This window comes from Bombina bombina, chromosome 8 (genome assembly GCF_027579735.1).
Source record: "Bombina bombina isolate aBomBom1 chromosome 8, aBomBom1.pri, whole genome shotgun sequence".
NCBI classification, from domain to species: Eukaryota; Metazoa; Chordata; class Amphibia; order Anura; family Bombinatoridae; genus Bombina; species Bombina bombina.
Genome location: NC_069506.1, coordinates 17,180,588 through 17,195,366, shown reverse-complemented (window position 1 = coordinate 17,195,366; position 14,779 = coordinate 17,180,588). Strand labels below are relative to the sequence as shown.

The 14,779-nt window shown below is 39.1% G+C and overlaps 1 protein-coding gene across 4 annotated transcripts in view; it reads right to left on the bottom strand.

Annotated features, from left to right (window-relative positions):
- LOC128638278 (uncharacterized) overlaps positions 1-14,779 on the bottom strand; it is a 332,607-nt gene that overhangs the window by 49,576 nt on the left and 268,252 nt on the right. For all 4 annotated transcript variants that reach the window (XM_053690147.1, XM_053690145.1, XM_053690148.1 and 1 more), the window contains exons 2-3: positions 9,424-9,502; positions 336-1,462 (exon numbers count right to left, since the gene is read on the bottom strand). In XM_053690147.1, coding sequence (XP_053546122.1) covers positions 336-1,462; positions 9,424-9,464 — 1,168 coding nt within the window. In that variant the 5' untranslated portion in view covers positions 9,465-9,502. The remainder of the gene's footprint in view (positions 1-335; positions 1,463-9,423; positions 9,503-14,779) is intronic.

Here is a 14,779-nt window from a genome sequence, read left to right as displayed (position 1 = left end):
TGTCAGCATTTATTGATGTGCAGAGAACATGATACGCCACATCGTATCATGTCCGCTCGCACTATGATAAATTTACCCCATTATCACCACTCCAGTGGTGGGAAGATAAACCTGCAGGAAGTCTAGTGTTCATTTGAGTGTTCTGTAGATCGAGAAACCCTAACTGGACATAAAGTAAATAAACAAAAAAAGGGTGAAATGAGAGAGATGGTCTTTAAAGATAGTACTGTTTTTAAAAGGTCAGTGTCTGATATTGCATAGTTTACTATGACCTCAGCACCTCGCTAGTATTCCCACCAAAGAGCAGAGATTTTTATACATGAATAATTACTCACCAAAATTCAAGAATGAAGATTTCATCCCAAATCTCTGCACAGCATCCTTGCACTGTGCTAAGCAAGACGAGGAGGGCGGTGATCGTTCAAATTGCTCTTTTGTAATATTTGTTTTCTTCCTATTTCTTTTTTTCTTTATTTTTTTTTTCTTTCTATTTGAGTTGCTGCCTTTGCTTTTCTCTTCTGTAACATCTGGAGATGTTGTTGTGATATGACTGATACTTAAGTTGTTATCTTTGCTTTTCTCTTCTGTAACATCTGGAGATGTTGTGATATGACTGATACTTAAGTTGTTATCTTTGCTTTTCTCTTCTGTAACATCTGGAGATGTTGTTGTGATATGACTGATACTTAAGTTGTTATCTTTGCTTTTCTCTTCTGGAACATCTGGAGATGTTGTTGTGATATGACTGATACTTAAGTTGTTATCTTTGCTTTTCTCTTCTGGAACATCTGGAGATGTTGTTGTGAAATGACTGATACTTAAGTTGTTATCTTTGCTTTTCTCTTCTGGAAAATCTGGAGATGTTATCTGACTTTTTCTTAAGGTATTTTCTTTGATTTCCTCTTCTGAAACATTTGGAGATGTTGTTCTGGAATTGTTATCTTTGCTTTTCTCTTCTGGAAAATCTGGAGATGTTGTTGTGATATGACTGATACTTAAGTTGTTATCTTTGCTTTTCTCTTCTGGAACATCTGGAGATGTTACCTGACTTGTGCTTAAGGTATTTTCTTTGATTTCCTCTTCTGAAACATTTGGAGATGTTGTGACCTTACTTTTCTTTTCTGGAACATATAATGATATTGTAATCTGACTTTTTCTTAAGGTATTTTCTTTGATTTTCTCTTCTGAAACATCTAGTGATGTTGGGAACGGTGTTGTTCTGGAATTGTTATCTTTGCTTTTCTCTTCTGGAACATTTGGAGATGTTGTGACTTGTGTCTGTGTATCTCTCAAGTTCACTAAACTGTTATATCCATATATATTGGATGGCAGTGGGGTGTATGTTTGTTTTTCTTGGTTGATCACTCTCCAAAAAGAAGAATAAATATTTTCCACACTTATAGCTTTTTCTGAAGGATTCAAACCCACACAAGTCTCTTGTACATTATGTGGAAGTTGGCTCCTGCAAAAATAAAGTAAAAGTACTATGACCAAATTCTAACTTGCTTAATCTCACATTGCTCAAATATAACCAATCACTTTCCAAACTTGATGGCTATTTCTATTTTAAGTTCTTTTACATAATCTTTTTTATTTTAATGTTTAGGGGAACAGGTTTTAGATCTACAGGTTTAACCTATATATCTTAATATCTGCAATATTACATGCATGATATATTTATTTTGCATTTTAATATCCCTTTAAAGGAATTTTCATTTGTCCATGTATAAAAAAACAATTACAATATATATATATCTGATTTATATACAGTTTAAACCGATTTTTGCTGTACTTCAAAAACATTTTTTTTTTGCTGAGACAAAAAATACATTATTAGCACAGCACTCAGCTTATAATATATCTGTATTCATCGCAAAATATTGTTCTCAAATGTTGTAATATGTCCTTGTTCCCAGTGTTTGTGAACCATTAATGTTAAATTCTATTGGCAGCAATACTTGTATAATTGTCGTAAGCATAAGGTGGCATTATCTCTTAGTAACCTCCAAATGACCACTGTCACAAAATAAAACCAATAATATCCAGTCAGTAAAATGGAGTCACTATATTTTCTTTCATAGTGGCTACAATATAATAATTTGTATAGGACTTGCTTATGATCTAGACCTTTAATTATATTTTATAAAACACATATTCACATTCTTAGAACTGAGTATCTTATCAAATAAATATTAGAATCTGAGACGTAATAACAAATGTAATATATATATATGTGTGTGTTACATGTAAAGTAAGAAATCCAGGTAATATGGCTGTGGTTAAAGCCTAATGTACTGTAATTCCCCCATCTACACTTTTTCTTTTGCCTCACATGGGGGGTTCAAGGACGGCGCTCCGCCGATCCTCTGGCACCCACCCCAAGTGAACCTTGGGGAATGAGATTTACAAGGGGGGCTTCACCACCCTTGAACACCTCCAGGAGAAGGCAAAAAAGATAGTGAAGATGAGGAAATTACAGTGCATGCTATATATGTTTTATGCAGTGACTCTATGAAGCACTCTGAGGGGACTTATGATCATACATTGAGCTTTACTCACAGCTGTTTGGGTAATGCCAGTTTTACCCTAGTTATCATAGGATTACCCAATATCTGACTTTACCTTAACATATATATATAACAATACCATATGCAAATGTATTTTTGAAGCAAAGTAAAAGTTCCTACTAGAGATAAGATCTCTGACACGGCAGGACTCACCTCCAAAATGCCATACGCAGCTCCCACTTGTTTACTCAGGTAACAATGCACAGGTAAGGTATACCAAACCTATATTTAAACTATCATTGCTGGCACCGGAGTAGATACTTTAACCAGATCTCGGAGTTCTTATCAGAACATCGGGTAACAACTAAACAGGGGGTTCAGACCTAATGACCACAGAAACCTAACTCAAAACAAATCCTGTTTAAATACGCTACACATTGATGGGAGCCCAAAAAATGCATTACAAAATATATGTGTACAAAAGTAATGTTTTAAAAAGTTTTTTTCCTCATGTTTTGCAGTCCAGGGATAAACTCCTTGAAAAACTTTTTAAGTGTTGCTTATCTTATCTGCTTTTCTGTAGCCAAATAGTGCCTTGAAATAAATAAGTTCCTTCACTGTTTAGCATATTGGAGAGTCTGAGTTCTGAATTTCATGGTAAACCTGCCTTTCTGGGGTCAATGGGAAAAAAATCCTGTTTACATTTAAATAACAATAAATCATAAAAGTGCATGGAAAATGTTTTCCCTGTGATTAACATTTTTGGATCGATTACAATTTAGTCTATTGTGTGTTTTGGCTCCCGATGTGCCTTTTTGACGTTGGAATGATAACACCATTCTTGCCAGAAAAAACATAATTTATGCTTACCTGATAAATTTATTTCTCTTGTAGTGTATCCAGTCCACGGATCATCCATTACTTGTGGGATATTCTCCTTCCCCAACAGGAAGTTGCAAGAGGATCACCCACAGCAGAGCTGCTATATAGCTCCTCCCCTAACTGCCATATCCAGTCATTCGACCGAAACAAGCCGAGAAAGGAGAAACCATAGGGTGCAGTGGTGACTGAAGTTTAATTAAAATTTAGACCTGCCTTAAAAGGACAGGGCGGGCCGTGGACTGGATACACTACAAGAGAAATAAATTTATCAGGTAAGCATAAATTATGTTTTCTCTTGTTAAGTGTATCCAGTCCGCGGATCATCCATTACTTGTGGGATACCAATACCAAAGCTTAAGTACACGGATGATGGGAGGGACAAGGCAGGAACTTAAACGGAAGGAACCACTGCCTGTAGAACCTTTCTCCCAAAAACAGCCTCCGAAGAAGCAAAAGTATCAAATTTGTAAAATTTTGAAAAGGTATGAAGCGAAGACCAAGTCGCAGCCTTGCAAATCTGTTCAACAGAGGCCTCATTTTTAAAGGCCCAGGTAGAAGCCACAGCTCTAGTAGAATGAGCTGTAATTCTTTCAGGGGGCTGCTGTCCAGCAGTCTCATATGCTAAACGGATTATACTCCGAAGCCAAAAAGAAAGAGAGGTTGCCGAGGCCTTTTGACCTCTCCTCTGTCCAGAGTAAATAGCAAACAGGTGAGATGTTTGGCGAAAATCTTTAGTAGCCTGCAAGTAAAAACTTCAATGCACGGACTACGTCTAGATTATGCAAAAGACGTTCCTTCTTTGAAGAAGGATTAGGGCATAATGATGGAACAACAATCTCTTGATTGATATTCTTGTTAGAAACCACCTTAGGTAAAAACCCAGGTTTTGTACGCAGAACTACTTTATCTGAATGAAAGATCAGATAAGGAGAATCACAATGTAAGGCAGATAACTCAGAGACTCTTCGAGCCGAGGAAATAGCCATCAGAAAAAGAACTTTCCATGATAGAAGTTTAATATCAATAGAATGAAGGGGTTCAAACGGAACCCCATGAAGAACTTTAAGAACCAAGTTTAAGCTCCATGGGGGAGCAACAGGTTTAAACACAGGCTTAATTCTAACTAAAACCTGACAAAATGCCTGAACGTCTGGAACTTCTGCCAGACGCTTGTGTAAAAGAATAGACAGAGCAGAAATCTGTCCCTTTAAAGAACTAGCTGATAGTCCTTTGTCCAAACCCTCTTGGAGGAAGGACAATATCCTAGGAATCCTAACCCTACTCCATGAGTAATTTTTGGATTCACACCAATGAAGATATTTACGCCAAATCTTGTGGTAAATTTTCCTGGTGACAGGCTTTCGTGCCTGTATTAAGGTATCAATTACTGACTCGGAGAAGCCACGCTTTGATAGGATCAAGCGTTCAATCTCCATGCAGTCAGTCTCAGAGAAAGGACCTTGTATTAGAAGGTCTTGTCTCAGAGGCAGAGTCCATGGTGGAAAGGATGACATGTCCACTAGGTCTGCATACCAGGTCCTGTGTGGCCACGCAGGCGCTATCAATATCACCGATGCTCTCTCCTGTTTGATTTTGGCAATCAGACGAGGGAGCAGAGGAAACGGTGGAAACACATAGGCCAGGTTGAAGAACCAAGGCACTGCTAGAGCATCTATCAGTGCCGCTTCTGGGTCCCTGGACCTGGATCCGTAACAAGGAAGCTTGGCGTTCTGGCGAGACGCCATGAGATCCAGTTCTGGTTTGCCCCAACGGAGAACCAATTGAGCAAACGCCTCCGATGGAGTTCCCACTCCCCCGGATGAAAAGTCTGACGACTTAGAAAATCCGCCTCCCAGTTCTCTACCCCTGGGATATGGATCGCTGATAGGTGGCAAGAGTGAGTCTCTGCCCAGCGAATTATCTTGGAGACTGCTGACATCGCTAGGGAACTCCTGGTCCCCCCTTGATGGATGATGTAAGCCACAGTCGTGATGTTGTCCGACTGAAATCTAATGAACCTCAGTGTTGCTAACTGAGGCCAAGCTAGAAGAGCATTGAATATTGCTCTTAACTCCAGAATATTTATTGGGAGGAGTTTCTCCTCCTGAGTCCATGAACCCTGAGCCTTCAGGGAGTTCCAGACTGCACCCCAACCTAGAAGGCTGGCGTCTGTTGTTACAATGGTCCAATCTGGCCTGCGAAAGGTCATACCTTTGGACAGATGGACCCGAGATAACCACCAGAGAAGAGAATCTCTGGTTTCCTGATCCAGATTTAGTAGAGGGGACAAATCTGTGTAATCCCCATTCCACTGACTGAGCATGCATAATTGCAGCGGTTTGAGATGCAGGCGCGCAAATGGCACTATGTCCATCGCCGCTACCATTAAGCCGATTACTTCCATGCACTGAGCCACCGTGGGGCGCGGAATGGAGTGAAGAACACGGCAAGCATTTAGAAGTTTTGATAACCTGGACTCCGTCAGGTAAATTTTCATTTCTATAGAATCTATCAGAGTCCCTAGGAAGGAAACCCTTGTGAGAGGAGATAGAGAACTCTTTTCTTCGTTCACTTTCCACCCATGCGACCTCAGAAATGCCAGAACTATCTCTGTATGAGACTTGGCAATTTGAAAGCTTGACGCCTGTATCAGGATGTCGTCTAGGTAAGGAGCCACCGCTATGCCTCGCGGTCTTAGAACCGCCAGAAGTGAGCCCAGAACCTTTGTAAAAATTCTTGGGGCTGTAGCCAACCCGAATGGAAGAGCTACAAACTGGTAATGCCTGTCTAGAAAGGCAAACCTCAGGAACCGATGATGATTCTTGTGGATCGGAATGTGAAGGTAGGCATCCTTTAAGTCCACTGTGGTCATGTACTGACCCTCTTGGATCATGGGTAAAATGGTTCAAATAGTTTCCATCTTGAATGATGGAACTCTGAGGAATTTGTTTAGGATCTTTAGATCCAAAATTGGTCTGAAGGTTCCCTCTTTTTTGGGAACCACAAACAGATTTTAATAAAACCCCTGTCCTTGTTCCGTCCGCGGAACTGGATGGATCACTCCCATTACAAGGAGGTCTTGCACGCAGCTTAGGAATGCCTCTTTCTTTATCTGGTTTGCAGATAATCTTGAAAGGTGAAATCTCCCTTGTGGGGGAGAAGCTTTGAAGTCCAGAAGATATCCCTGAGATATGATCTCCAACGCCCAGGGATCCTGAACATCTCTTGCCCACGCCTGGGCGAAGAGAGAGAGTCTGCCCCCTACTAGATCCGTTGTCGGATAGGGGGCCGCTCCTTCATGCTGTCTTGGAGGCAGCAGCAGGCTTTCTGGCCTGCTTGCCCTTGTTCCAGGACTGGGTAGGTTTCCAGGCCTGCTTAGATTGAGGAAAAGTTCCCTCTTGTTTTGAAGTAGAGGGAGCTGATCCTGCACCTGCCTTGAAATTTTGAAAGGCACGAAAATTAGACTGTTTGGCCCTTGATTTAGCCCTGTCCTGAGGAAGGGTATAACCCTTACCTCCAGTAATGTCAGCAATAATTTCTTTCAAACCAGGCCCGAATAAGGTCTGCCCCTTGAAAGGAATGTTAAGTAATTTAGACTTTGAAGTCACATCAGCTGACCAGGATTTAAGTCATAGCGCCCTACGCACCTGGATGGCGAATCCGGAATTCTTAGCCGTTAGTTTAGTCAAATGAACAATGGCATCAGAAACAAATGAGTTAGCTAGCTTAAGTGTTCTAAGCTTGTAAATAATTTCAGTCAATGGAGCTGTATGGATGGCCTCTTCCAGGGCCTCAAACCAGAACGTCGCCGCAGCAGTGACAGGCGCAATGCATGCAAGGGGCTGTAAAATAAAACCTTGTTGAATAAACATTTTCTTAAGGTAACCCTCTAATTTTTTATCCATTGGATCTGAAAAATCACAACTGTCCTCAACCGGGATAGTGGTACGCTTTGCTAAAGTAGAAACTGCTCCCTCCACATTAGGGACTGTCTGCCATAAGTCCCGTGTAGTGGCATCTATTGGAAACATTTTTCTAAATATAGGAGGTGGGGAAAAGGGCACACCGGGTCTATCCCACTCCTTACTAATAATTTCTGTAAGCCTTTTAGGTATTGGAAAAACATCAGTACTCACCGGCACTGCATAGTATTTATCCAGCCTACACAATTTCTCTGGCACTGAAATTGTGTCACAGTCATTCAGAGCAGCTAATACCTCCCCAAGTAACACACGGAGGTTCTCAAGCTTAAATTTAAAATTAGAAATCTCTGAATCAGGTCTCCCCGATTCAGAGACGTCACCCACAGACTGAAGCTCTCTGTCCTCAGGTTCTGCATATTGTGACGCAGTATCAGACATGGCTCTTACGCACTCTGTATCTCGTCTAACCCCAGAGCTATCGCGCTTGCCTCTCAATTCAGGCAATCTGGCTAATACCTGTGACAGGGTATTATTCATGATTGCAGCCATGTCCTGCAAAGTAATCGCTATGGGCATCCCTGATGTACATGGCGCCATATTAGCGTGCGTCCCTCGAGTGGGAGGCGAAGGGTCCGACACGTGGGGAGAGTTAGTCGGCATAACTTCCCCCTCGACAGACCCCTCTGGTGACAATTCTTTTATAGATAAAGACTGATCTTTACTGTTTAAGGTGAAATCAATACATTTAGTACACAATCTCCTATGGGGCTCCACCATGGCTTTTAAACATAATGAGCAAGTAGTTTACTCTGTGTCAGACATGTTTGTACAGACTATCAATGAGACTAGCAAGCTTGGAAAACACTTTAAACAAAGTTAACAAGCAATATAAAAAACGTTACTGTGCCTGTAAGAGAAACAAATTTTGGCAAAATTTGAAATAACAGTGAAAAAAGGCAGTTACACTAACGAAGTTTTTACAGTGTATGTAACAAGTTAGCAGAGCATTGCACCCACTTGCAAATGGATGATTAACCCCTTAATACAAAAAAACAGATTAACAAAACGAAAAATATGTTTTTTAAACAGTCATAACAACTGCCACAGCTCCTACTTTTGAAGCCTTTTGAGCCCATCAGAGATGTCCTATAGCATGCAGGGGACTTCTGAGGGAAGCTGAATGTCACAGTTTGTAATTTTAACTGCACCAACTGTAACTTTTATACTATAACAGTGGAAAGCCTCAGGAAACTTTCTAGCAAAAATAAAGCCAGCCATGTGGAAAAAACTAGGCCCCAATAAGTTTTATCACCAAAGCATATATAAAAACGATTAAACATGCCAGCAAACGTTTTATATTACACTTTTATAAGAGTATGTATCTCTGTTAATATGTGAGAACGGCAGTGGATCTTAGTTACTTCTGCTAAGATAATAGAAACCACAGGCAGATTCTTCTTCTAATGCTGCCTTTGATAAAACAGTACACTCCGGTACCATTTAGAAATAACAAACTTTTGATTGAAGTTAAGAAACTAACTATAATACACCACTCTCCTCTTACTACGTCCATCTTTGTTGAGAGTTGCAAGAGAATGACTGGGTATGGCAGTTAGGGGAGGAGCTATATAGCAGCTCTGCTGTGGGTGATCCTCTTGCAACTTCCTGTTGGGGAAGGAGAATATCCCACAAGTAATGGATGATCCGTGGACTGGATACACTTAACAAGAGAAATCACCCATACGATGTAAAGACATCAGCTTCAGTGATTACGACCAAGCAAGAGTAATCGACTAAATATCGGCAACAAAATAGGCACATCAAATTAAACAGCCAAAGCCACCTGATAAATACTCAACAGCTGGGGATCAAATGAAAACACACACTGGATAAATGACGATATCACGTTTGAGCCAGAAAAACAATTTGGCCCTGCCCATATCAAAAACAGTGACGGACCTTTTAAATGATAAACAGAGACAACATATTTTAAATATTATGACATTAAATATAAAAATGCAGACACATACTAATGTTGGGTTTCTAGGCTTATTTGGATCTTTTGTGGAACATTTAGAAATTGGTTCCTGAATGTGCACATTGATACTTACAGAGTGTCTTGCACTGGTTTTGTGAGTGTTTCTGTATCCATTGTGACTTTTAGTTAATAAAGCAGCAAATCCTCACACACTGCAACAAAAACACAATATAATAATTATATAGCAGCTAGAAATTTTACAATAGTTTATCACAGTTCAGCAGAGATGATGCATTTAATCACAATAGATAAAAACAATGCATTACTATAACTGTACACAACAATATCACTAAATAAACCTAATTGGATTTGTGTGTCATGGCACATTGGACTAAACAAGTATTTAATCTAATATTGATATAATCAAAGGGACAGTGTACTGTAAAATAGGTTTCTCCTTAAAGGAACAGTTTACTTAAAACATTTCTCCACTTTAATTTGTTTACAATGATCCACTTTACCTGCTGGATTCAATTGTTTACACATTATGGACTGGGACACAGTGAAGAGAGACACAGCATATACTGGGTGATAGGGTGCCCTTGTACAAATTAATTTCAACAGCCTTTAAAATCTTGTAAAGACACAAGAACTTTTTGAGTATCTTAATGCTACTCACCTACAAATCAATGCTTAAAAGGACATGGAACCCAAAATTTTTCTTTCATGATTCAGATAGAGAATACAATTTTAAACAACTTTCCAATTTACTTCTATTATTTAATTTGCTTCATTCTCTTGTTATCATTTGTTGAAAGGTTTATGTAGGCAAGTTCATGAGCAACAGAGAAACTAGGTTCTAGCTATTGATTGGTGGCTGCATATATATATATATTAAATGTGATTGGCTCACCCATGTGTTCAGTTAGAAACTAGTAGTGCATTGCTGCTCCTTCAACAAATGATACCAAGAGAATGAAACAGATTAGATAATATAAGTAAATTACAAAGTTGTTTAAAATTGTATTCTCTATCTGAATCATGAAAGAAAATTTTGGGGTTTCATGTACCTTTAAATGGACATAAAACAGGTTGAGATCTGTGAATATCCTAATTAATTAAAAATATTTTGCATAAAAAATTGTTTAAAAATTGTTGGCAAGTATTTTAAAATAATTTAAAAAAATAATCAAAATGAAATACGTAGCTAAGTTGCCTGCAGCAGTCAACTCCACCCCCCCCCCCATATCAGTGTTTAGCCACAGGCATTGTATTTCAACTGAGTTCACAGCTTCTAGGCTGCTGCAGCAGATAATCCCTATTCACTTTGGCATTCTACCAAAATAACAATAGATATAGATACAGCCATAGAAGGAAATGGGGGGTGGGGGGGGAGTTAGAGCTTTACAATATGGAAAGTTAAAAGAAAGCGTTAATGGCAAGCACTGCGGTATAAATTTGCAGGTAAAGTAATTAAAGTACATATTATTATATTTTGGTCTCTATCCCAACTTGTTTTATGTCACTTTAATTAGCTCAGAGGAAGGACGTTAGAGAGAATGTCTGTGTGTGTGCTCAGTTTAGTGTTACAAATTTACAATGTTCATTTTTATTAAAGATAGATATGTGAAGTTAAAAGGATACTAAACCAAATTTTTTTTCTTTTATGATTCAAATAGACAGCAATTTTATGCAACTTTCTAACGGCTAGATTATGAGTTTTGCGTTATGAGGGGTGCGGTGCTAACTTGCAAGTTATTGTCACTGCTCACTTCCCTACAGCGCTGGTATTACAGGTTTATAAAAACCCGGCGTTATCAGGCAAGAAGTGAGCGTAGAGCAAAATTGAGCTACATACCACATTCCAATACCAGCGCTGCTGAAAGCTGCGGTGAGCTGGTTTTACGTGCTTGTGCACGATTTCCCCATAGACATTAATTGGGAGAGCCGGGTAAAAAAAAGCCTAACACCTGCAAAAAAGAAGTGTAAAGCTCTGTAACGCAACCCCATTGATTCCTAAGGGGAAAACAAATTTATGTTTACACCTGACACCCTAACATGAACCCCGAGTCTAAACACCCCTAATCTTACACTTATTAACCCCCAATCTGCCGCCTCCGACATCGCCGACACCTATATTATATTTATTAACCCCTAATCTGCCGTCTCAGACATCACCGACACATACATTATACTTTTTAACCCCTAATCTGCTGCTCCAACTTCGCCGACACCTACATTATATTTATTAACTCCTAATCTCCCGCCCCCAATGTTGTCGCAACCTGCCTACACTTATTAACCCCTAATCTGCCACCAATCATCATCACTGCCACTATAATAGACATATTAACCCCTAAACTGACGTACTCCCGCATCGCAAACACTAGTTAAATATTATTAACCCCTAATCTGCCGCCCCTAACATCGCCGCCACCTACCTACATTTATTAACCCCAAATCTACCACCCCCAATGTCGCCGCCACTATACTAAATTTATTAACCCCTAAACCTAAGTCTTACCCTAACCCTAACACCCTCTAACTTAAATATAATTTAAATCTAAATAAAAATTACTATCATTACCTAAATAATTCCTATTTAAAACTAAATACTTACCTGTAAAATAAACCCTAAGCTAGATACAATATAACTAATACTTACATTGTATCTATCTTAGGTTTTATTTTTATTTTACAGGCAAGTTTGTATTTATTTTAACTAGGTAGAATAGTTACTAAATAGTTATTAACTATTTAATAACTACCTAGCTAAAATAAATACAAATTTACCTGTAAAATAAAACCTAACCTGAGTTACACTAACACCTAACACTACACTACAATTAAATCAATTACCTAAATTAACCCTTTAAGGACACAGCTTTCAGTTTGCTCAATTGTTTTATGATGGAAAAATTCCGTCATATGTCCTTAAGAGGTTAAATACAATTACCTAAATTACAAAGAAAACAACACAAAATAAAAAAAGAAATTATCAGATATTTAAACTTATTACACCTAATCTAATAGCCCTATAAAAATAAAAAAGCCCCCCAAAATAAAAAAAACCTAGCCTACACTAAACTACCAATAGCACTTAAAAGGGCCTTTTGCGGGGCATTGCCCCAAAGAAATCAGCTCTTTTACCAAAAAAAAAAAAAAAATACAAACAACCCCCCCAACAGTAAAACCCACCACCCACACAACTAAATATTAGTCTGAAAAAAAAACATGTAGAAGTATTTTTTAAAATTGTATTAGTTGTGACAAAATAAGTGTAAAGATTTGGGGGCATATGTATCAATGTGCGAGCGGACATGATACAAAGTAACATATCATGTCCAATGAAAAATGTGACTCAGTCACTAGAGGGCGCTATAGGACAATGTTGTTGCAGGAGGAAGCGTTGCAGTTACCTTGGTTACCAGTGCCAGTCTTACCCTCCACAACTGAGTGACCAACTGGAACAGGAGGAAACAGGGTGCTGCATCAAGCAAGTGACGCAACCAGTCGATTGGGCAGAGGGCTTGAAACCTACAGGGAGCACAGACGTGAGCTATCTCATTACCATTCCGTTGGGGAAAAGCCAGTGAGCCTGTTATCATCTGACCGCTGCCAGGAGAGTGTCCACCGGAGAGAGCAAGCTGGTTTGCTCTGACAACCAGTCCGTTCCTACTAGCACATTGGTGTGCTTGGCAAGAGTGTGAGTACCCTGGGTATAGAATACTTGTGCTAGTTTTGGTTATTATTGCTGTGGATACACACATTGGTCGCCTCTGTTTGTCTTCAACTTCCACAGATCGGCCTGCTGTATTAGAAGGAAAGAAGTATGCTGAATACTGAGAATCCATCGTTGTCGTCAGGGATCACTTTGGACTATATTATTTATCTACTGACTGTTCATCCTAGATTACACATTGTGGACTCATACATAGTGTGATATATATTACCTAATGAGGGGTCACTTTCCATTCTAACTATGTACTTATAATCTTGTATGGGATTGAGATTTTTTATTGTTCTATCTTGTATATGGTTCATTTAGCACTCTATAGCGCCCTCTAGTGTGTTTACACTTTATATTTAAACATATCATGTCTGCTGCACATCGCTACACATCGATAAATGCTGACATTTATCATTGCACCAGCAGTTCTTGTGATCTGCTGGTGCAATGCCGCCCGCTGCAGATTCGCGGCCAAGTCACTAGCAGGGGGTGTCAATCAACCCGATCGTATTTGATAACAAGGGGCATCAAGCTCCATACGGAGCTTGATAAATATGCCCCTTGGTGTCTGTAAAACAATGGGAACTGCCATGTTGTAACTTAGGTTACCTTCTCTGCTGTGGCCAATTAGGGACTAGAGAGTTCAGCCAATGGTTGTGCTGGATTTAACAGTGTTCTGCTCTTCTGTTTCTATCAGAAACTGAAAAGCTCACAATTTAACAATGGAATTACAGGAAAAGAAGACAAAATAAATAATGAAAGTGTATTGCAGAGTTTTTCTTGCTTACACAAGTTATCATTTTATATTTTACCATCTCAAAGTGTTTAATGTCCCTTTTCAAGAGACAGGAAACCCAACATTTTTATTTCATGATTCAGACAGAGTATCCAATTTTGAAAAAAGTTTCTTATTTAATGTTATGTTCTAATTTGCTTTGGTTTTATGGTATTCTTTGTTGAAAAGATACCTAGGTAGGTAGCATGCACATTTCTAGAGCACTATATGGCAGAAAAAAGTCTATGATTTAGTGCTCTTGCAAAACTGCTGCCATATAGTGCTACAGACATGTGCACACGCCTGAGCTCACCTGCCTGCTTTTCAAAAAAGGATATCAAGAGAACAAAGCAAATTTGATAATAGAAGACATTTGTAAAGTTGTGTCTGAATCATGTGATAAACATTTTGGTTTGTTCCTTTAACAAGCACAGTTGCGTTAGTGATAGTTAATGCTAGCGTTTCTGAAACGCTAGGATTTACCAGGGCAATAAATAAAGGGGACTTTCAGTCATGAAATATAAAATACTTCATGCTGAAAGTTCCTTATTTGTCTGCAGCATTCGCTGCGCTGAGAGCCTCAGGCCTCCCACAGCAGAACACTATTTTATCACTGAGGTTATCTTAGCCAATAGCATGCTAGCTATACGGCATAATGCCAGCTGGCCCGCACGGCTATTGGCTAAGAGGTGTAAACGTCACCTCACTGAAACATAGAGTACTGCTGCGGGCGGCCTGAGGTGCTCAGAGAACGCTTAAGACAAATAAAGGAACTTTCAGCATGAATTATTTTATACTTCATGACTGAAAGTCCCCTTTATTTGTTCCACTGGTAAATCCTAGCGTTTCACAAACCCCAGGATTTACTATAATTTTAAGTCCCTAATACACAATGTTATGCACATTATAATGCAGGCATTTATTTCAGCAAGATTTTAAGTTAAAGGGACAGTCTAGGCCAAAAAAAACTTTCATGATTCAAAT